A 21615-nucleotide genomic window follows, 5' to 3' on the forward strand; every position below is an offset into this window, starting at 1 on the left:
TAAATCAGCGGTGCCGGGTTTCAGGTAGAAGCTAAACGTCCCTGTGATTCAAACGTGGGCCGGTTCAAGACACTTTGTCGTCATTTCCACATCCAGTGTACTTGGGAGCGAAATTTAGTCTCTGTAGGCTCTGTTTTCTGGCGTAAAATAGATATGAAAGTAGAGCAAAGTAAAGTCGTCATCTTCCGCTTATTCCTACACATTAAGGGTCGCGGGGGGGCTGGAGCCTATCCCAGCGTCAACGGGCGAGAGGCGGGGTTCACCCTGGACAGGTCGCCAGTCCATCGCAGGGCCAACATAGAGAGACGAACAACCATTCACACTCACAGTCACACCTACAGTCAATTTAGAGTATCAATCAGCCTCGTCCTCTCTTGATGTCTTTGGACTGTGGGAGGAAGCCGGAGTACCCGGAGAGAACCCACACAGGAACAGGGAGAACATGGAGACTCCACACAGAAAGATCCCGTGCTGGAGCCGGGACTCGAACCCGGAACCTTCTTGCTGTGAGGCCACAGTGCTGACCACTGCACCACCGTGCAGCCCCGCAAAGTAAAGTAAAAAAACATATTTAAAATAAAAATACACTCATAAATACACACATATACACATATGATCGAATACAGAGCGGGTGGGGTGGATGACCCTCTGACACCCCCCCCCCCCCCAAAAAAAACCCCAAAAACTAGAGTCATCTTCATTCTGTGTGTGTGTTCAGCCATGGCGGTGTCTGTTTATTCAGGGATGTGTGAGCGGGTGGGCAGGGGGCTTCTGGAACAATTCTCTATCTTTAAATAGCAACGGTGAGGAGAGATCTCCCCCCACGGCAGACGAGTGGAAATAGAAGTGAGGCTCTGAGGCTATTGTGGGACGAACAGCAAATAGGTTTGGACTGGAGCGGAGTGCTCGAGGATCTGGAGTCACTTTACACCGCATGAGTGTGTGTGAGTGTGTGTACCGACAACAGTTACTGGGATAGAGTGTGTTTTCTGTGAGGCATGAGGAAGTAACAATAGATGTAATCACATCCTATATTCAGCATATTCAAATGAAGTACTTGTAACGTGTGGAAACGTGTACCTGTAGCCAGCTTCCACAAGTCAAATCTCCTGAAACACCCAATCTGCTGAAGTGTTTCTCACTGCTACTGAGCAGTTGTTTAACAGGTTTATAAGCGGAAAAACAAACCCACAAAGTCTCATGCAACAAGAGCTTTCATTGTCTTGTGTCCATCAGGTTTTGGGCTCGAAATCTTGATCCCTGAAAGAGTCTCCGACCAGTCAGAGAAACTTGTTTGATATTCACTTGTGGAATCTGGACAAATCTGAACATGATCTTGTAGCGGGGGCTTGGTTGTGTGTCCGCCTCCCTCCTGAGCTGATACCAACACAAGAAGCAGCAGCAACAATGGGGTGGCCTCACTCCTCAGAAAAGTAAAATGAGTTCTCTCTCACACACACACACACACACACACACACACACACACACACACACACACACACACACACACACACACACACACACACACACACGGAGGTATAGAGGACAGGTGCTTCCCTGTATACAAACCAGGTCTGCATTCCTCTGTGTATTTCCTTATGCAGTACTTCATCTGACTCACATCCTTCCATGCTAACTACCTCCATTCTACAAGTACATAACCACTTTCTGACAATAATAATCAAAAAGAAACCTGAACATTTTCATTTCTGTGAACGCGTGATATCCTATAACCAGCTAGTAAAGCCCTTTTACATTGAGTGGGCTTATGTTGCAATAAATAGATATGAACTCAATTACTTTGCTGACCTCAATATACATACCTTGGTTATGTGTGCATTCGCTCACAGAAGAACATCACCTACCTTTTATTTATTTATTTTTTTACTTCTTCATTTTATACTTTTTCACATTGTAATGTCGGGCTCTGAATATTCGTCACCATAAAAGAGTTTACACGCGTTATCATGCTGCTGCATCGGCGTCTTCAAATGAAGACAAAATCATTTCCAAACAATGTCTTCCAAACTGCGTCATCGTGACAGGTCTTGTCACGTGACATGTCACAGAGGAACGTAGACGTCCTGCCCGAAGTCGAATGGCGCGTGCAAATCTGTGACGACGCAACAAACCCACCGATGAAACGTTTCTGCAGGCGGCGCCTCACACCTGAAAAGAATACCGCACAGTCGTGGTTCTTTTTGTTCGGCGTTAATCTCTGATATTTCCCGTCAACATCATTCTGTAAAATAGGATTCTTGTTTTGAGCCGTTGTAAAATAGCTCAGAAAAGCTACCGCTAGCTTCTTAGTTCGTGTATGATGAAATTATCTACGTTAAATTATTCCAGCGTCCAAAGAAATTTCAATCATGAGGTCCTTCATTTTCCAGCTTGAAAGACTAATTTATTACTTGAAAAATAGGTTACTGATCAATTTAGCGCGCAATGAAGTCATTCTTGCAGCACAGCGGCATAACATGCGCTCTAACTGCGGCGCCTGGTGATCGTCCCACAGCCTGAGAATTACATGGATTTTTTTTTTAAGTGTAAAATTACTGTAATACTTGATGGAATAAATGTCAACATCTTCAACGCTTTTGTTCCACAGTAATCATCTTATTTGTCTGTACACAGACAAACAGGAAGTGGCGATGTGAGGTCATGGCGGGTTATCGCCATCTCAATTCCAGGAAGTGACTTCAGCTTCCTGTGTACAGGCCTCCTGCATTAAGCAGCATGCTGATCATTGTTGTTTCAGAGCTGCTTGGAAGCAGACTGATAAAACTGTACATGACGATTACGTTCTTCTATATCATTCCCAGCTTTATGCCATGACTCATCAAAATAAACACGGCTGCAATGATTATATTCTTGGGTGGGGTTTGTGTGTGTGTGTGTGTTTGCTCTAAATCTCCCCTGAGCATCATTAAATCAAACTCGCAATTTTAACATCTTTAACACTGGGATTATTTTTCGAGTAGACCATGTATATGTACACGTTAATCCAGGTACTTCCTCAACCTGGGCAGGTACTGCTGCACGACTACAGTGGAAGGAAAAAAAAAAGTCCTTTGGTGTTGTGAGTAGAGGCTTAGAGGAGTATTGTCAATGTTGGCTGAATACATTCTTAGTGCGGGTCAGAAAGAGGACATGTCAAGAACAGGGGACACAACAAGAGACAAAACAATGATGGAGCGATAAGACAGGATGAATGGATCGCCTCCTGATCGCGTCAAATCACTGAGGTTCCAGTCGGTTCACGTGGGTTCAGTAAAAGTTAAAAAAAAAAAAAAAAGTTAGGCTTAATCTTTAGTTTTACTTATCCTTTTACTTTAGTGGCTTATACGTGTGGCTGGTGAGACTCTTATCAACATCAGACCCCCCCCCCCCCACACACACACACACACACTATTAGACCCTTGAGGGTAAACTCACCAGCAGTGTTTCCAGATTCAACGCCGACTGTGGATTGCTCAGCAGAGTCTCCAGCTTCTTCAGCCGGCTCTCCACTCTGCTCTCCGCTCCCAGCATGATCGCAGTCTGTATCCACTTCCAGAATTTTATTATTAAAAACTACAAAAACACATGGAGGCCCGGTGGTGGTCTCTGGACTCCAGGCTACTGTTTGGCTCGGCTCCTCATGTCAGCTCGTCAGATTAATTATTTATCCACTGTCAAAGTTCGATGACTCTTTCTCTCTCTCGTTTCATTTGGTCTCCAAATGAAAGTCAATTCCAGTCGGATTTTTTTTTTCTTTTTTGTGGGGGGGTCGAAGGCGCACGTCACATTCAGGTGCGCCTGCCTGCTACCAGGTGGAAACTACAAACTCTGCTGGCACCGCAGAGGGAGCGTGTCAACCTGTGAGACGGACCGCTGTCAGTGCAGACGCGACAAAACTGTAACTTCCGGTCATGACTGTCAAACTAAAACTCACTCTACGGTTACTTTACGATAGCAACATAATTTGAGAATTTGATTATAAAGGTATATCAAATGACTGCTGCTTGTAATATTAAGAATGAAATATGGGGAAAAAAGAAACTTAAAGGCAGAATCAGGCTTTTCTTTTAAATAGAAAAACATTTTGAAGGTTCAGACAAATTCGAAATGTCGCCCATTCTCCTTGGCAATTGATTTGAGTATCTTCTATTTTTTAAATCCATACAGAAGATATTTTTTTTTCATATATGTGATAATGGCATTGTATTGCAAATATATTTACATTCAAATGACGCTGTATAATATGAAAGAATACAAAACAAGAGCACAATAAATGAAAGTCGGACTCTGGCTTATCTAAGAAAGCTGGATTAGGTTAATAATGTGTGGGATGTGTTATTGAAATATTGATAAAAAATTATGGTATACTATGCAACATTATGAACATACAGTGTGGAAGACAAAGGGAGACTCATGTCAGGGTTGGACTATTTCTTTTTAAAAGAAAGAAGACATTTTATGGGCTAATTAATGATGGAGCTCGTTTCAGTAACTGTATTATTCAGTTTTGTCAAAGAAACAGATTTTTTCTAATTAATGCATCCTCTTGTTAAATGAGAGCAGCCAGTGACCAGTGGAGGGCAGCAATACACCTTGGCTGCATCATGTCTACTGTGAATTAAAAGAAGAAGACTGTGACCTCTAAAATTTGTCTGTTCATTTATTCAAACTTTTATTTGAACTGAAATATTTAAAATGCTTCTAAACCAAAATTCCTATATTGATTGAAGTAGATTCATTAATTTAAAACATATGAACCCTCCCCCCCACACACACACGCAAGATAAAGGGGCACTCTTCTAGCCTATGTTAAACTGATTTTAAATGTTTAATATTCAAATAGAGACTACATGGAATTAATGTCACCATATCATAGGCAACGGTTGTTCGTGCTTTTATTTTGAAGGTACACGCATTTTGAAGTTTAAAGCTTCCTCCGGTATCCTTCACTTTCATTTTGGGTTACTTGACACATATTACCGGTCATGCTATGTTCCGTATACTTGCTCCTTGCTAACCATACCCATACGCATATGGAGGAGTCCTTACCCACGGTTTTGGTCTCTGTCCTCCCCATCAAAGTTGTCCCAATCCAGGACACTACTACCCCCCCCCCCCCTCCCCCAAAACTCTTCCAGTTACTGATCCACTGAGTCTTTACCAAGCCGGAATTCCTGCTCCCTTATCTCATTCATCTCTTTTACCGCCTCTGCGTAGAGCCGTCCAGTATTTTAGGAATGCTGATGCGCAGCCTCGCAGACACGCTCGCTCTAAGAATAGACATCAAGAGTGGGAGAAGCCCTCTCCGTACTGCTCAAGATAGGAATAAACTAATAAACTAATTATTGCACTTTTGCGTGTAAGTCGAACCTGCATTCAGATACTTTAGGATATAAATTAAAAACAAAAATCAATTATACAATCTAAAAGACAAGCAACACACATTTTCTTGCTCTTAGAATAACTTTTATTTTATTTCATTTTACAAAGAAGTCTCCAGCAAAGCTCTTGGTTATCTATATTCAAATACAAACAATCTGTGAACATTCTACTCAGACAGCGGGCTACATGTGTGACAGTGGAGGTCAAAAAAACAATAACAACAAAAAAACAACAACAAAGGTATTCAGGCAAAAAAATATCTGTCTGACACCAAAGTGTTTTTTTTCTTCTTTTTTTTCTTTTTTAAATCTAGAATTGGACCAAAAGTCATTATCGGGTCAGAAATGGCAATGATTAAAATGTGCAATAAAACCAATAATGGCAGTTCCATTCATGTCTTTTTTGGCCTCCAGTATCAGAGCAGGGGGCCACTTGTTAACACCTCAGCTATTTGCATGGAGTGATGTCATCAGTGACTCACACAAGCTGTTGACGAAGCCCCCTGACCGGCCGAGGATGACACTGGTGTAACGGCGTGACCCGTGATGAGGATGTAGGCTGGAATGAGTGGGGCGACTGTAAAGCATGTTGTCGCTGTAGGTACACTCACACACATTCACACACGCACACACACACACACACACACACACACACACACACACACACACATACACACACAGAGGCACACTGGACGGATGTAGTTTTGGAATGATGGCAGGGGTGGGGTCACATTTGAAGGTATTCTAGGAGTAAGTCACGATGGCTACTTATTCCGGGTGACTCTTCATCAAAGTGATACTTCAACCCTTACAAGAGAGTATTTACCTTGTTTTCCCCTCCTGCTTCACTTCTTTGAGATTCTAGAACGAAAGAGCCGGCCACATTTTGGTTAGCTTGAAGCTAAAGACCACTGACGCCTAACAACACACAAAACTCTCCAAAATCATCTGTTTACAAACTCTCAAGCATATCGTTTGATATGATCCATGTCCTCTTAATCCAAAATATTCAGTAATCCACAAAACTTTAATCTGAGCTAAAAATGAACAAACTTTAATGCTATCATGAAAGAACGTGAGCAAGCCGATTCAAGTGAATGCCCCAGCCGGTCGCACTCAGTGCTACCATGAACTAGCGCAAAACAATTGGAGGTATAGTTTGCTTGTTTTGCTTGTTTGTTTGTTTGTTTTTTAATCTCAAATCAAAGAGTTTGATGATGCTCTTAAAATATTTTTGGAACCTTTTGCTGTTGCTTGTAGTTGGCGGCTATTAGCCTCAAGCTAAGCGTACATAGCTGGCTATTTTTGCATTCTTGAGTTCAAAGTGACAGATGAAGAAATGTCTTTGTGAGCTAGAAAGGAATATGTGTTAGCACTTGAAAGGAAAACTAGCCTTTTTTTGAGTGAAGTATGGCTTCATGAGGTGAGAAACAGCTGACTGTGCCTTCTTTGCATGACAGTGCTGTACTAGAACAGGATTTGGCTAAAATGATAAACAAATGGCAGCGAGATGAAGAGCAACAGCTATCTACTTGGCATTCGATACCAGTCGGTTGGCACTGAGTGCAGTATTGGATCGTGTGTGTGTGTGTGTGTGTGTGTGTGTGTGTGTGTGTGTGGGGGGGGGGTTAGCAGGCTGCCTCCTGGTGCAGGCAGGTGCAACGTTTCAAATGGAAACACTGCACTCTAGTGGGGGTACAGTATATAAACATAAGGACAAGCAGAATTTAAGAGCTTCAGCAAATACAATCATCACAGGAAAAATAAAACCCACAAGAAATAAAGCACTTTTGTGAATATCTACAGATACATCATCCATAAGTTAATATAACATCAAATAGTATCTGTTCGACTAGAAAAAGTGAAATCTTAAAATGGGACAAGAAGCCATGTGGCTGGATCAAATGTCATTAAGTGTTCCCAACAGAGGGAACTGTAATACTGATCACTGCATACTGCAGCTTTTGAAGGTTGAGTATAATACCAAGATTGGTAATATCACAAGCCTTTCTCTAGAGTCATCTGATCAGAGCCAGAAACATTTAAAAAAAACCACACACACACACATCTGAATCACAGGATTCGGTTAAACTGCCATATTCAGGTTTTTCAGTTGCAGTGAACATTCACGGCATTTTTAGTGCTGAAAGTGATTCAGATTCTGATTCGCTATTAGAACTTTGGCAGGTGAAAGGGGACGGTGAGTCTTTAAATCACACATTTAAGGACCAGCGTCATAAAGACGACTAAAGTGTTCCATCTCAGCTACTGAATCAGCAGCATCCCCTCAACTTCTGTGCCATTGTACGTCGTTTTTGAGGAGGGAGCATCTCTGCTCTCTCGAAGAGATCTTATTCTACAGCTCAGTCGTCTGTCCTGACAGCCTCCTCACACTGTGTAAATTGCCCCAAGATACATTTTTAATCCCAGCAGAATTCCTTTCTTTCCTTGAAAGAAAAGTGAAAGAGCTGAGAAGGAAATCACAGTCAGTCAGTTGTGAGGATTCAAACCTCAGAACTAGTGTGTTACTGTGTACTGTATTTAGATTGGGCAGAGAGGTGGAAGCGAGAAGGGTATACTATATTCCTGGCTGTTGGTCAAAAAAATGAAAACGCTCCTGAAGTCTGAGCCCCTGTCGGCCAGGTAACCTAAAACCTGGAGTGGGGAGTCAGCGTGGTATATTGGGAGAGGAACAATACGGCTCTTTGTGCAAGCCGGGCAGAGAAAACAAACCGTTTCCCCTGGAAAGAGATCATGTTCAAGCTCCATCTGAGAAGACCACACAAGGCTGATCAGTGCCCTGTCTGCTATGTGGAGCAATGAGAAGAGGAGGAGGAGGAGGAGGAGGACGACGACGACAAGGAAGAGAGCATCTGGGCAACTCAAACACACATTAGAGGATTGTCTGACAGGGAAAAGATCTGAGATGCTCCATATTAAACACTCACCAAACACAACATAATGCACAAGCCTTCAATAGTTTTTGGTCCAAGACAAAATGTGTGTTGTGTCCGTCCCCCACGTCAACTCGTGATAATATGGCCATCTGGACTGCTTCCTGGCTTGAAACCCTGCTGGTCAACAGGCAGAGTACCACTCTTGTGAGCTGGCTACACGGTGTTAGCGCTGGTGTTGTCCACAAGAGGGCGTGGCACTGAATCTGGCACTGCCATACAGTGTTAAACAGGGATCCTGTTCATTAGTTGGAGAGGAAAAACAGGAGAGAGGGAGAGAGAGAGAGAGAGAGAGAGAGAGCAAGAGAGAGAGGTTAGATGTTATAGATTCTGGACTGATTCTGTGCAATTTCCACTTCTAGCATATCTTATATCAACCTCTCCTTCTCTGGACAATCCGTTCTTATTCCGCCCATTCCACATAAACACTGAGAAGGAGGCTTTTAGTGCTGTCAACAGTACACTCAGATAACTGTCGCACAGGGCACAATCAAACCAAGAACATCTGGCCTCTTTCTCTCTCACACACTAACACAGAGTTTCATTCAAACACGCATATTAAACGTAAACAGACACACACACACACTCATGTAAGGGCCAAAAACCAGAGTTCTATACTCCCTCTGTCCCATTGCGTTTTAGTTTCAAAAGCTCAGCGAATACCCATGTGGTAGGATCGGATTACACGAGGCTATAAAATATCCCAAATAAACGCAAGGAAAACTAGAAGAAAAAAAAAGTGCTGTTTCCTGAGGTGAAATCCTTCAGTTGGCTGCTGATTCTGTCAGAGAGATATTTTCAAAAGACGTTTAACAGTAGAGACAATAGAACCGTACAGCAATATTCAACCCAGAGCACAGAGGTGGCAAAGCTAAGGCCATTCACATACGGCAGCCAGCTCCCATTACACACGACGCAGGGCCATAAATCCGTCTGCACGACACAAGCAGCATGCTGTGATTTCATATGTATTGGTTACTAAGGGGACGCTTGAAACCACAACAAATGACAAAAGAGTACAGAGAGAACTCATTTAGTGCGAGGGAATCTTATAATGCTCAGGTAGAAAAAGTTTGAAATTTGTGATGACAGTTTATGTTGTGCTTTCTATATCAACAGCCGACATTTTTAAATAGGATATATTTATTTATGGTGACACTCAGCCTTTGGAGGGGAAAATGGCGAGAAAAGCAGGCCACTTGAAATCCAAACCATCTCAGTAATATTAGCGGATTATTTTCAGGACATACAGTAAAATGGTAACATGATCTCATTATGGCAAGATACCAGTGGGCGAGGACAGACGGGTGGTGTTACAGGCATTTGGACTACAAGTCAGGCAAGTGAAATCAAGAGGGCATTTCATTGGTCCAAAGTAAGGAGACTTTTCTGCTACACTTAAACAACATCTGGTTGGCAGGGGACAGCAGTGGTGAGAGAAGGGAAGGAAAAGGAGGGAAAGGGAAGGGGAGAGGAGAGTGCCAAAGTCATACATAGGAGACAGACAAGCCAAAGCCAGATTAGGGTGTCACTATGACAGGCGAAATCGAATCGCTCTGGTTTTGTCCATGTGTTTTCTCATGAAGCCCCAGAGCTCTATCACAGCTGTGGGCTGGCTCTCACATTAACAACGCTTTGTAGTCTGTCTGACAATCATCTCTGTCTCTACAATGACCTCGAAACATGTCTGCGCTGCCTCACTTTTCATACCATTTCGGGTCACTGTTCGTCAACCTTGCAAGCTCTGTCACTTGTACGAGTTGTCATGTTTCCTGGTTGACACCCAACCTCAAAGATCTGACTCAGTGGACTGCTTCCACGACAATGATCCCATAAGCCTCTCATACACTGAAACTGTTCTGGACAAAAGCGTGCACTAATTGATTAAAGTGGAAAAATCCAAAGGCTACCAAATAGGTAAACAAAGAATGTGACTGTCAGGTTATGGCAAAGTAATCGCCTCTCAAAGTGACTCTCACTGCCAGTGCCCTTCACCTCCTTCCCCTGTTGTAACCCTAGAGCCCTACGGAGTGCCAGGTTACTAGGATTCTCTCTCTTTGGCGCCATGCTGTTTAGTGACCATGCGCAAACTGTGATTAAGCTTACCCTGTGTAAATCTGTGGGTGCTCACATTTTCCAATCCTTAGCCAAATGGCATTTTAAAAATGTGTTTTTTAAATTCAACCAACATATAACAAAGGAGAGGTTTGCCCCCCCCCCCCTCTTAAGAATGGAACTGGATTGAAAAGCTTTTGTGAATACATCAACTTAATTTCACACTGTGAATTGTTCTGATGCAGTAAATCCTACATGTTGGGTGTTTGTGGGACGTCTTCTAAAGATGTATTAATGAAAGAATAAGGAGATTACCTTCCTTCCTCTAATGTGCGACTCAGTCTTAACATGATAACTGCCACTGATGCCACTGCTATCTATACCTCAGCTCGCCTTGTAACAGAATCTCTCACCTCCATCCTCTATTTATTCTGATCACGGATTCGTAGGCATCGCCTCTTCAGAGCTGGCTCCATGTCTCCCCCGCTGGGCATATTCGCAGGGCTCCGCAGGCTACCCTTGTCCCTGAGTTTGGGCAAGAGCAGAGGGGTGGTGGTCCCACCTGTCTTTGGCGCTGTGGGAAGGGCATAGGCATGGTCCTCGTCAGGAAAATGGGGGTCCTCTCCTACTTCCCCAACTACTGCTAAAGGCTCCTCTGACTGACTGACTGGGCCCTCAACTCGCACTGGGCCAACAACAGAGCACTTATTCTCTTTGATAGCCTCCAACTCACTGAGTGCTGGGTCTAAAGGTGGTGCTGGTACTCTCTGGAGTAAGGAGGCGTTCGGACTGGCTGGGGTGGTTAAGATAGATGACATCCCATTTGGACCATGGTTTTGGGATTTCAGGGCAGATGATATGCCATCATATGGATGGTTGCTCCCTGTAGGGCTTGGTGGGGTGTGGGAAGGTGAGATGTGAGAGTCCTGATGATGGTATACAGTGTCGTGAGACGGAGAGAGTGTTAGAGAAGGGGTGGGTCTAATGACATCTTGGAACCCTGATTTGGTGCCCTGCCCAGTGCCTGACTCTCCCAGGCCTGAAAGGTCCACCACTGCATTGGCGTTGGGTTCCAGCTTCACCTGGGTCCTTTGAAGTACTCTTTGTATAACTTGTCGCTCTGACTGTTGTTGCTTATAGTCTGTTAGCCCCTCTGACCCTGGGGCAGAGCAGGGGGATGTGTTGTACTGCGCTCTAGGGGACAATGCTCCACTGTGGGGTGTGGATGTTGGCGACGGGAATGACCTCTCTGATTTGACCCAATCTGTGTCCCTGGCATTCGGGGTGATGGGTGAGGGGAGACCCTGATTCAAGGTTCCACCCAATCGGCCATGTCCCTCGTGGATTCCTGGAGATTGGGACCTAGTACTTGTGGATCTACTCCTGTCTGTTCCCTCTGGTACAGGCTGTATAACTCCACTGTGACACTGGGTGTCTAGGGTTGCCTTAGGAGGGACTGGAATGGGGATAGGAATGGGTATAGGGACAGGAAGAGGAACAATGATGGGGTAAGGCACCAGGACAGTGGGCTGGGGTAGGAGTGGACTAAAGGAAGGAATACCAAAGTTCATTAAAGGGGGCATTGGGACTGGGCCTCTGGGCATCATGTTCAAGGGAGGGGAGTGCAAGCCAGGGAAGTAGGCTCCTGGGAAGGGATGCATCAGTCCAGGGGGGTTCATAGAAGAGGATGTTGGGGGCTGCAGGTGAGGAGAGTGAGGAGGTCTGTGGATAGGGCTGGATGAGGTGCCTGGGTGTCTGGGATGGTTGGCAAGGGGGCTTCTGAGGCCCTGAGCATGAAGAGGGGGTCTGATGAAGGGGATTGGGATCTGAGGTTGATGTTCCAGAGGAGGGCGTGGAGGAGGGGGAGGAATGGGAGCAGAGTGAGGTGACACTGCTAATGCAGGGGGAGGTGGAAGAGGTTGGATCGGCCTGTCCAGGGTCCGTAGCCCAGACACAGGGAGCTTAGAAGTAGATGATGATTCTGATGGGGAGATGGATGTGGATTCTGTTGATCCATGAATAGGCATTAGCCGTTTAGGGGAGAGGTTTCTGTGGCGAGCTTCTCCTGCACTACTGTTGCTGTTCCAAGACTCTGGAGTGAGAAGCTTTTGCCCTGCCACGCTACTGTCCGACCTCCCTTCCTGGCTGGTTCTGCCTGGGCTGGAGCTGGTGAGAGCTGCACGAGCTTCTCTGTAGAAAACATCCATCTTATACTGATTCAGACATTTGGTGCTGCAGAACTGGAGCCTCTCCTCTCCAGATCCAAAGTCCAGGTACTCTTTAGTGTGGCGGACATGCTTACACCAGTCACATACCTGTGGTACAGGAGAGAGAGACTGTGGGGGGTCACTTAGCTGACAGTTGATCTTTGTACAAGTATACAGAAATAAGAGATGGTTGGATAATGTTAACCCCCTGATAGTAGAAGGCAGCCTACAGGTGTTTGAAGATGTTAAATCTTGTAATTTAATAAAAAAAAATAGATTAAAGAGAGTATCCTCTTACTCTAACATTGCTGTTCATCTTCATCACCAGTCTGGGTGAGTCCTCTGTATGGGGGTGCTGGGGGGATCTCTCACCATGGAGATCTTCATCTCTGGCCTGGCAGGGGAAAACCACAGACATGAGGCAGTTAGTTCGACTTCGTTTTATGGATTAATTGTACAATACATGAGGATGAAACTGTGGTTGCTTTAAATCACACTGTTATCCTGGAATCAATCTGTGGTCATTAACCCAAATTTGAGAGTCTCAAATAACAAGTGCAAAAAATAGCTTCAAATGAACTGCCTTGTCATACACGGCATCAAATCCTAAAGGTCAGTAAAGCAAAGGGAAAACACTGAAACAGATACGATTGTCCCACCAAGTAGGGAGATAATGCAGGTGATGTATTGTCATGTTATTAATGATGTTGCCAGTATTAATATGGGAAATTCCTCTTGATTCATGTAAGCTGATCTGCTGTGGATCCGAGCGCACCCCCCATCCCATTTAGTCGTGTTGAGTTACGACACATGAGGCAGCTGAAGGTAAGGTATGCACTGAAAGTGGACACCTAGCCCCTGGCCTTCCTCTCAGACAAGCAGCGACAAGCCAATTGCACTGCTTTCCTCCCCACCTCTGAAAAACTAGAGGGCTTGTAACACACAGTCTGTTCAGCCCACCTTTTTGTCTCTGTTATTGTGTGAATAAACCTATCATAGTATAAACAACAGGGAAGGTGAAAGGCAATATAGCTGCTCGTCACCCTGCACGTCTGAAGAGGGGATATCCATGTCGTAATGGAAGGTGAAAAATCACGGCAATGTGCATCAGAGCGGTGCGCCGTAGTGGCTGTTTTCCTGTCCCCTAGACCAAAGCCACTCTAATGGCCGAGCCCTCCTCCATTAACGTGAAACTGATACTAAGTGTCCTCTACAAACTTTGACCTCCATCTAACCATTTCGATACTCACTCTTCCATAACAACTAGAAAGTGTGTTCTACGACACCCCTCTTTTTAAATTCCAGTAAATGGCTCCAGCCATAATCAGTTATGACCTCATAAGCTCAGTTTCCAAAGGTCTTGAGGCCTGAGGTCCTCAGTGTTTGACACGGATTTATTCATATACACCACCTATTTGCGTGTGTGTGTGTGTGTGTGTGTGAGAGAGAGAGAGAGAGAGAGAGAGAGAGAGAGAGAGAGAGAGAGAGAGAGAGTGTGTGTGTGAATCTACTGAGTCTTTCCAACATTCTAACTTCACCCTTTTGAATTCTTGTTCTGTTGTGGTTGTGATGGTTCCCAATGATGACAATTTGTATACATTTTTATGACCTGCAAGTTTCCACCAACCTTATTGCGCTTGAAGTAGGCCCGTCGGCAGGCAGCGAAACACTTCTCACTGCAGAAGCTCTTGAGCTCTGACCCCATACATAGAGAATAGCGTTTTACACCTTCCTTCTGGCACCAAACACACACTATCTGCACATTCTGCACATCCTCCACTGCAAAAAAAAAGGGGGGGGGGTAGGGGGTAAAGAGCAATTAACAGGAGCAAAGAGCAAATTGCAAAGCTTTTCAGCAACAACAGCTCATTTCAGAGGGCATGTGGTTGTTGGGTTGAGAGGATCTTGCAAGAGTAATGTAGGAATTAGCCAGAAAGGACTTCAACATATTAGATGTCACTTTGAAATTTCTTTTTTACAGGTGAAGAGCTTATCAGTGGAAGTGAAGTAGGGTATTCTCAGCATGTTGCCGACACGTGCCTCCTTTCCACATTTGCGTATCTGGAAATTTAATATAATATATCCTGCTGATTATATAGAAAATGCAGGAAATCTCAAGTTTTTTTCCAAACATCCTTCAGGACCGTGAGTAAATGCAGGGGAGGGGCTTTGCAAACACATCTGAAGTCAAAGAGTCACATTGTGTTATATTCACAATGCCTTCCATAAGTTTTTGGACAGTGAAAGATCCATACTCCTGTCATACAAACAGTAGCCCCCTTAAAGTAGAGCAGGTTCTCTCAGCTCTCCTCTCGGATCCGATCTGGTGCGACTGGCTGAAAAAAATCGGATGTCATTCTTTTGCAACCTTTTTTATGTGCATCATCACGTCACATAATAAAACTTTAGGTAGTGTGTTGAATTTCTGAGGGGACAGTAAACTCAACATAAACGATGATCCAAAGTTAATGATTGATCTCCACCTACACCTGTTTCATCACCAGCGATCGACTCTGCGCTCATTCCAGCATATAACTGTAGAGGGGCGACATATTCGTCGTAGGCCCACGCAGAAATTAGCACCGTCAGGGATTCCCTCATCCGAAAAGTCAGTCGGATATTTACATTGGAATTTTGGATTATTCCCAAAAAATATTTTCAAAAATAACAAAAGCTGAGAACACTGACATTTTAGAAATATGGTCTTCACATATTTAGGAATATGGTCTTTTTTCAAGCGTAATTTCAGTCTTCACGAGTGTAAAGCTAACAGTATGCTATGCACAAAAGATGCTGCGGATGCATGACGTTTGCAACCTGTCTGTAGTCTCGCTTAACCTCTTTTAGATGTCTTTAAGACGTGTGAGAGTGCGGTATGCCCTGAAGTAGTTTGTTCAGCAGAACAATAAATAATAATATATTAAGCCAGTGGGAACCGCTGACCTAACATCAGGCACCGGTTGACTTTGACACTATGTTTAACAATGCTAACTTACTTCCTGCGCCTCCTACTGTATGAACAAGTGTGAATCTAACGACATCATCGACTGAGGAATGACGTTTCATTAGCACGAATCGGTTCTTCAGGTGATACCTGCTGATGGCTTGATGAGGGGCACGATGACAGGCGCGCTCTTGTGCTCCTTAGGGGTGGTCAGGGATGTACTGGTTGAGGAAGAAGACGGTGAAGAGGAAGGAACACTGGAGGATTCTCTCTCTCCACTCTTCATAGCCAAGACTGAGTGACTGACTTTGGCATCCAGGCTCTTGGGTTTTGGCAATGAGTTTTCTGAAACATAAACATAATAGAGAGGAAATTTTCAACTGACATCTAATGAGAAACAATAGATGGATGAATGAATGAATGAAACCCGAGACGTTACAACTCCAGGAGAGAGCGTACTTTGCAAATGATGTACAGTGACTCAAAGCCTGCGCTAAAACCTGCAGAACTTGTTTGATAGTATACAGTGAACTGTTAACCCCTGCCCTCACCTTTTAGCACAGACACATGCTGACGCCTTTCTCTGTAGTTTCTGATCTCGTTGGCCTCAGAGTCTCTGAGATCTACTTTGTCGTAGCCGTACCATCCCAGGAGCTCATTCATTGTGCTTTCTGCAAACGTCTGCGTAGCAAAAAAAAAAGAGGAAAAGAATTAAGTGATTAACACTGTGTGTAAAAGGATAGGGTAACTGAGCCATAGGCTGTCTGCAAATGGGAAATAGTGAGCGTAAATCTTAGGGTTGTTGGTGGAACTTTTTATCCTATGTTAAACATAATCAGACCCTACTACTCTGAATCAATGAGAGGGGTTCTTTCTTTGCTTCAGCCCTGTTCGAGAAATGAATACAAGCACAGTGGAGTACAGTGTGATGATTTTTCCATGATGTATTTGCGTTGTTTACTCTTGCTAAATCTGAGACGGAAAGGTTTAAAACCTAACACCAGTGTGAGATCTATGAATCATCCTTTGTTTATCTCCTCTAATTGGAAAAAAGAAGGAGAAAAGAAAACTGTTCTCCGCAGATGTGTGGTCCCTTTTTTTTTTATTACGACCAGATGAAAAAAAAAAAGCAAAACACAAAGGTCTCTCTCTTTATCCACCCACCTCTCTCTGTGGCTTTGGGAGAACCGGATTGGAGGAGAAACCTGATCCGGAACGGGCAGAAATCAGAGCGGGACACCCTACACCATAGCGAGGTCCCACGGTTCTCGGAAATGCCCCGCTCCTCTCCCTTCTTTCTCCAGTGTCCACCACCACTCTCTCTCTCTCTCTCTCCCTCTCTTTCTCTCTCCTTTCTCTCCTCTAGCAACCCCCCCACACCCTCCCCATCCATCCTCCCATCTTCATCATCCTCCCCTCCACCCCAACACCTTCCAGCCCTGACACCCGACACAGCACTGCCTCTCAGGTTTCACCCTTTTCCAGCACAGCCACTCCGCTGTGGCGTTGTAGCGCTGTAGTACTGACTGCACATTCTTTCCCTTGCTTTCCTCACTCCGACCTCTGCTCTGCACTAGGGCCTCAAAGAAATGGATCTCTCCCTCGCTTGCTCACTTTCTGCTGTGTGTGTGTGTCTGGGAGAGTGTGTGTGGGTGAGTGCAAAGCAGTGGTATCATATCCAGCTAAATATGCCTAACGATGATTAAAGTGAAGTATCCGGTGTCTGGTGCTGCGCTCGGGTCTGACGTGGAGGGAGTAGGTCCGAAATGTGGTGTTGAAACAGATGTATTACAGAGACAACACTGGGCCGGACCTCAGCCGAGTTAGACAGCCAGGCAACTGTCTTTCATTTATAATAAAAAGGTGAACATCTCTCAAATATTACTCTGCAATTTAAGTCCTGTTTGGCAGATTCTAGTGTATGTTTCACATCACATCTAATTTGAGTATTGTGGTGTTCTGCTGAAGGATTACATTGATGGCAACAATCCTATATGCATACAGCTCAGTGTCATATTCTTTCACATTATTTTTTTCACCCGCCCTTCTACTTCCCACAATGTTGTTTTTGTTTCTTTTTGGCAGTTCAGACAAACATCTGCTTTGTGAGAGTGACAAGCCATATCCTAAACCACAGAGAGAGGTGCAGCCAAAGGCAACAAATCGGGGCCCGACCCCGAGATTCAAACCCAAGGCAGGCTTACATCAAGTCGGGGTAGCGTTTCACATGTTTTGATTAAAATTAGTTAAGTTGTAATGCTACACCTCCCCTGGATATCAAAACTCTACAATCCAAACCGCTTACACATGAAAAAAAAAAAGAGCACATTTCCTCCCTTGCAAAAAAAAAAAAGGGCCAAAATCTTTCCCCCCAAAAAACTTCTCAGATCCTTCTTGAAGGAGCCTCAGATATCCTGTACCGCCACAGCCAAGAGTCTCAAATAGCCCGTCCAAACCCAAACAAAGCAGACAATCCATGGATAGGTTTCCATGCAGTAATAAGCTCATGAAGGTGGGAGGGAATCTGTCTGTTACTGCGATTTAACATGTAAAGAACAAGAACCAAATCAGTGAGTTTGAGCCCAGTCCTGGTCTATTCTGTGTCAGTCAATTTGGAAGTTTTCTTTCTCGGCTAACTGGGCTATTTAGAGAACATAAATGCCCTCTTGTCTTTTAGAAGACACGAGGGCAAACCTCTGCGGTACACAGCAAGTGTGCGCACAGCGGGAGCAGGGAAGAAGTGACGCACATCTGGATCTCCGCTGGACGTTACTGTGTGCGCGTCCGGCCACAGCTGGCCTGATATGGCGTCACTAGACGGCAAAGGACAACCTACTCTTCTTCTTCTTCTTCTTTACTTTTACAGCCTCGGGAAAAAAAATAAGCAGTATCTCTCTTTAGATGCGATATTTACGGTTTTGATTGTTTTCATAAATCAAAATAATGAAAACTCAAAAAGCCTTTTTTGCAAAGTAAAAACTTAAGTTATGGCAACTTATATAAAACACAGAGGGTATATTCACTTGGACGTAAACACAGGGGGCTCCTGCATTTATTTGTGCGCAGTTGACTCAAGAATAGGAAAAACAACAGAAGTTCAACAACACGGAGATAAATGTCCGTCTCACCTTCATCTCCTGGTTTATCTCCCTCTTGACGGGATGCGCGGGTTTCCTGCTGCGTTTATTTTCTGGTGGTCTCCCTTTCTCCATCTCTGGCATAGTCCCGGTCTTGCTGGATCCAATTCGGATCGGTTTTGGGTTTCAGTTGGAGAGTTTTAGCGGAGGAGCTCCGAGTGAAAGCTGTCACTCCCGGTGACAGCGGCTGTCATTCCCGGACGTCTGAATGCCTCATCTGGGGCTTCACACGTTCGAGTCCACTAAACATGCGTGTGCGCTCCGGGCTGGAGGCTCCGCCGCTGAACAATCCCCACTCTCTCCGCTCCACTCGGGTCAAGTTTCAGAACATGACGAAGACTCGACTTCCGGTATGAACATTCAAATAAACTCTTGAGCAAACGCGTTTTCAATAATCAAGGGTAGTTAAATGAAGTGAGCAGTTTATTTTTCTCAAGGAACCAGGAACGTTTTAGCCCTCAATTTAGTCTTACAGACAAGAATCAAAGCCTGGTAGCAGGGCTGGGCAATAAGAGAGAGCAACAAAAACAACAAACAACAAGTAATATTCTTTGTTATCGATTTATATCACAATTTTTGCAATGGGTTTGAGAATCACATGCCAGGTACAAACGAGGTTCATCAAATTGGTCATGTATTAGAAGCGTGATACACTCGTATTTGAATTTGTAAATTTCACTTGACATTACAAACACTCGGTCGTTGCCTTAGCGTTTAGAACTGATGTAGACGGACAAATGGTGTATCATAATTCTCGATACAGAGAAAAATCCAAAATACGATATTACGTAGGCGATATTCGATACAGTATTGATGTCCAGTCCACCCCTAGCAGGCAGCTCTGTAACGCTTTGCTCCTGACAGCTATTGTACCCCCCATAACTTTATAGTTGAAGTATTTTTGGTGATTATCAGTTAAAAGAGGAACAGGATAGAAGTCAAGAGCAAAAACTTAACAGTGGTCCAAGCTTTCAATTCCTGTTTTTAAGACTAAATCAGGGCCTTAAAAGGCCCATCATGTTTGAGAACAACCTTGTGCATAAGAACATTTCTTATGAGACCTATTTTTTTTATTTCAAGGCTGCTAAAGAAGGTCATACATTATTCGAACTTGAAATTTGACTCCTATTTGTATGTTGTTCCTAGAAAGCCGTGTATATAAAAAAAAACTGGCAAAAATATGTATGAAAACATTTTTTAAAAAAGAAATATAGGCCTGATTCATGAAATGTTCTCATGCACAAAATTATTCTTGCAAAACCTACCCTAGAACTCTTTTAGTCTCTCAGACAGGAAGCAAAGGCTATTTTGTAGTCCTTTATAACTATCACCCAGGTTTACAACAGATGTAGCGTGCAAGAAATTACAAGGTTTGGGTGTTAAAATCCTTTTACGTGTGAGAAAAATCTTGTGCATAAGAACAATTCCTATCTGAAACTGATATGAATATAAAGATTAAATTTGTGATAAAAAAAACCCACTGATAATTTACCCACTTTAAGGCAATATTGCACAGAAATATAACTGTCCTTTTTTTTAATGGAGTATAAATTAACTTCTGTGCGATTTCCTTTCGAAGCCACCCCACCATGCTCTTATTGTGAAAGCTACATCACCCGTCCAAATCCTCCTCTTTGTCTTTAGCTTGACCCCCCCCCCCCCCCCACCACCACCACCACGACCATCGCCAGAGAAGGGAGGGCCTTCTGATTTGATGTAACCCAACACCTGGCGCCCACCCCTCCCAAATCTCAACAGATACATTTCATAAGGAATGCGAGGACTGTGTTTTATCTGAGGGGACACAGTACAAACACTGTCTGTATATTCTTGTCTTTAAATAAAGAGATGAGAAGGTCGCCGAGTGAGTTAGATGATACCATGGTAGAATGTTTGGGGCTTTCTCATATGGCATCTGTTTGATCAGTGACTGTGTGCGTGTGGGTGTGAGTATGTGTGTGTGTGTGTGTGTGTGTGTGTGTGTGTGTGTGTGTGTGTGTACGCATAGAAACACCTGAAATATCCACATTTACCCCTCTCGCCTGAGAAAAGCAGAGGCTACATTTACACAGAGGACGGTTTGTGTCATGTGGGCGCAAACAAGAGCTTTGAAGATAAACATTTGTCCCATGGTTATTCTGGATGGTAAAGGCCAGCCGACCTATGAATATCATGTTTCCCAGCTGGTGATGAAAAGATGGAGATGATCCAGTTTCATTCAGCTACATAAACAAGCCAAGGTCTATTTCAAACTTGATGGGCAGCTTTTATTGAATTATTTGTAGTAATATTTTACTGTTTCATGTTACAGCAACGTCAATTAGGTCAGTACTTCTTTCTGAAGGTGCGTTTGTGGGGCAAAAACACGGTATGTCCTTTCTCTCTCTCTCTCTCTCTGTCTGTCTCTCTCTCTTGCAGGACTTTCACTAACCCCCTTCCAGAGAGACAGACAGGTAGACAGACAGGCAGGACTCTCTCTCTCTCTCTCTCTCTCTCTCTCTCTCTCTCTCTCTCTCTCTCTCTCTCTCTCTCTGTCTCCAGCCATCTTCAGTCTGCTCTGGTTAGAGGAATCCAGGGACCACGACCGTGTAAACAGAAACCTGATCTAGTGAGCAGGGTTTGGATTTCACCCCCTTCGTAGACCCGCTGATGATACTCGATCCAGCCCGGCTTTGGGAACAGGGCTTATCTGATGCCTCACAAAAGGCCCCTCTCACCGGCTCTCCATAACAGTGCACATCTGGTGCCTCTGCAGGGAGCGATGTCGCTTTAGGTTCTTCTTCTTCTTCTTCTTCTTTTTTTTTTGAGGGGGGGGGGGTGAGCGGTGAAGACTGTCTTTTTGACTCCCTTAGAAATCCACTTACACAAATGACAGGGGACTAGAGTCTATCCAAAGGTCTAAAGTTACAATTCCAAACATCTGGATTGAATCATAAA

At 44.1% G+C, this 21615-nt stretch overlaps 2 protein-coding genes across 5 annotated transcripts in view; both read right to left on the bottom strand.

The window, feature by feature from the left end:
- The window catches only part of LOC147242871 (rho-associated protein kinase 2-like), a 35892-nt gene extending 32020 nt beyond the window's left edge, over nucleotides 1-3872 (bottom strand). Inside the window, exon 1 of one of the 3 annotated variants that reach the window (XM_086188870.1) lies at nucleotides 3436-3869. In XM_086188870.1, the coding sequence (XP_086044996.1) occupies nucleotides 3436-3531 (96 nt within the window). In that variant the 5' untranslated portion in view covers nucleotides 3532-3869. Of the gene's footprint in view, nucleotides 1-3435 lie in introns of all 3 variants that reach the window. The other 2 variants (XM_086188871.1, XM_086188869.1) reach the window with 2 other exon arrangements.
- A 1582-nt stretch (nucleotides 3873-5454) lies between these two features.
- Nucleotides 5455-18967, bottom strand: LOC147242872 (sine oculis-binding protein homolog). 2 transcript variants are annotated; one of them, XM_086190237.1, is made up of 7 exons: nucleotides 18670-18967; nucleotides 16093-16222; nucleotides 15692-15886; nucleotides 14225-14376; nucleotides 12896-12991; nucleotides 10804-12705; nucleotides 5455-8573 (listed from the first exon to the last, which is right to left on the bottom strand). In XM_086190237.1, the coding sequence occupies exons 1-6, from the start codon at nucleotides 18760-18762 to the stop codon at nucleotides 10813-10815; spliced, it is 2559 nt and encodes an 852-aa protein (XP_086046363.1). In that variant the 5' UTR covers nucleotides 18763-18967; the 3' UTR covers nucleotides 5455-8573; nucleotides 10804-10812. The 2 variants fall into 2 exon arrangements, with proteins under 2 accessions (XP_086046363.1, XP_086046362.1); XM_086190236.1 differs by having other exon boundaries at nucleotides 10804-12726.
- Nucleotides 18968-21615: the final 2648 nt, after the last annotated feature.

This window comes from Aulostomus chinensis, chromosome 20 (genome assembly GCF_037954235.1).
Source record: "Aulostomus chinensis isolate RoL2024-O1b breed Wild chromosome 20, RoL_Achi_v1.0, whole genome shotgun sequence".
Classification (NCBI taxonomy): domain Eukaryota; kingdom Metazoa; phylum Chordata; class Actinopteri; order Syngnathiformes; family Aulostomidae; genus Aulostomus; species Aulostomus chinensis.

What these genes read in the sequence shown, in the direction of transcription:
- LOC147242872 (XM_086190236.1), bottom strand. Translation starts at nt 18,762, where the DNA reads ATGCCAGAGATGGAGAAAGGGAGACCACCAGAAAATAAACGCAGCAGG. An exon ending in AGATAAACCAGGAGATGAAG is followed by an intron (nt 16,223 to 18,669) that starts GTGAGACGGACA and finishes TTTGCTACGCAG; the next exon opens with ACGTTTGCAGAAAGCACAAT. An exon ending in CCTCATCAAGCCATCAGCAG is followed by an intron (nt 14,377 to 15,691) that starts GTATCACCTGAA and finishes TTTTTTTTGCAG; the next exon opens with TGGAGGATGTGCAGAATGTG.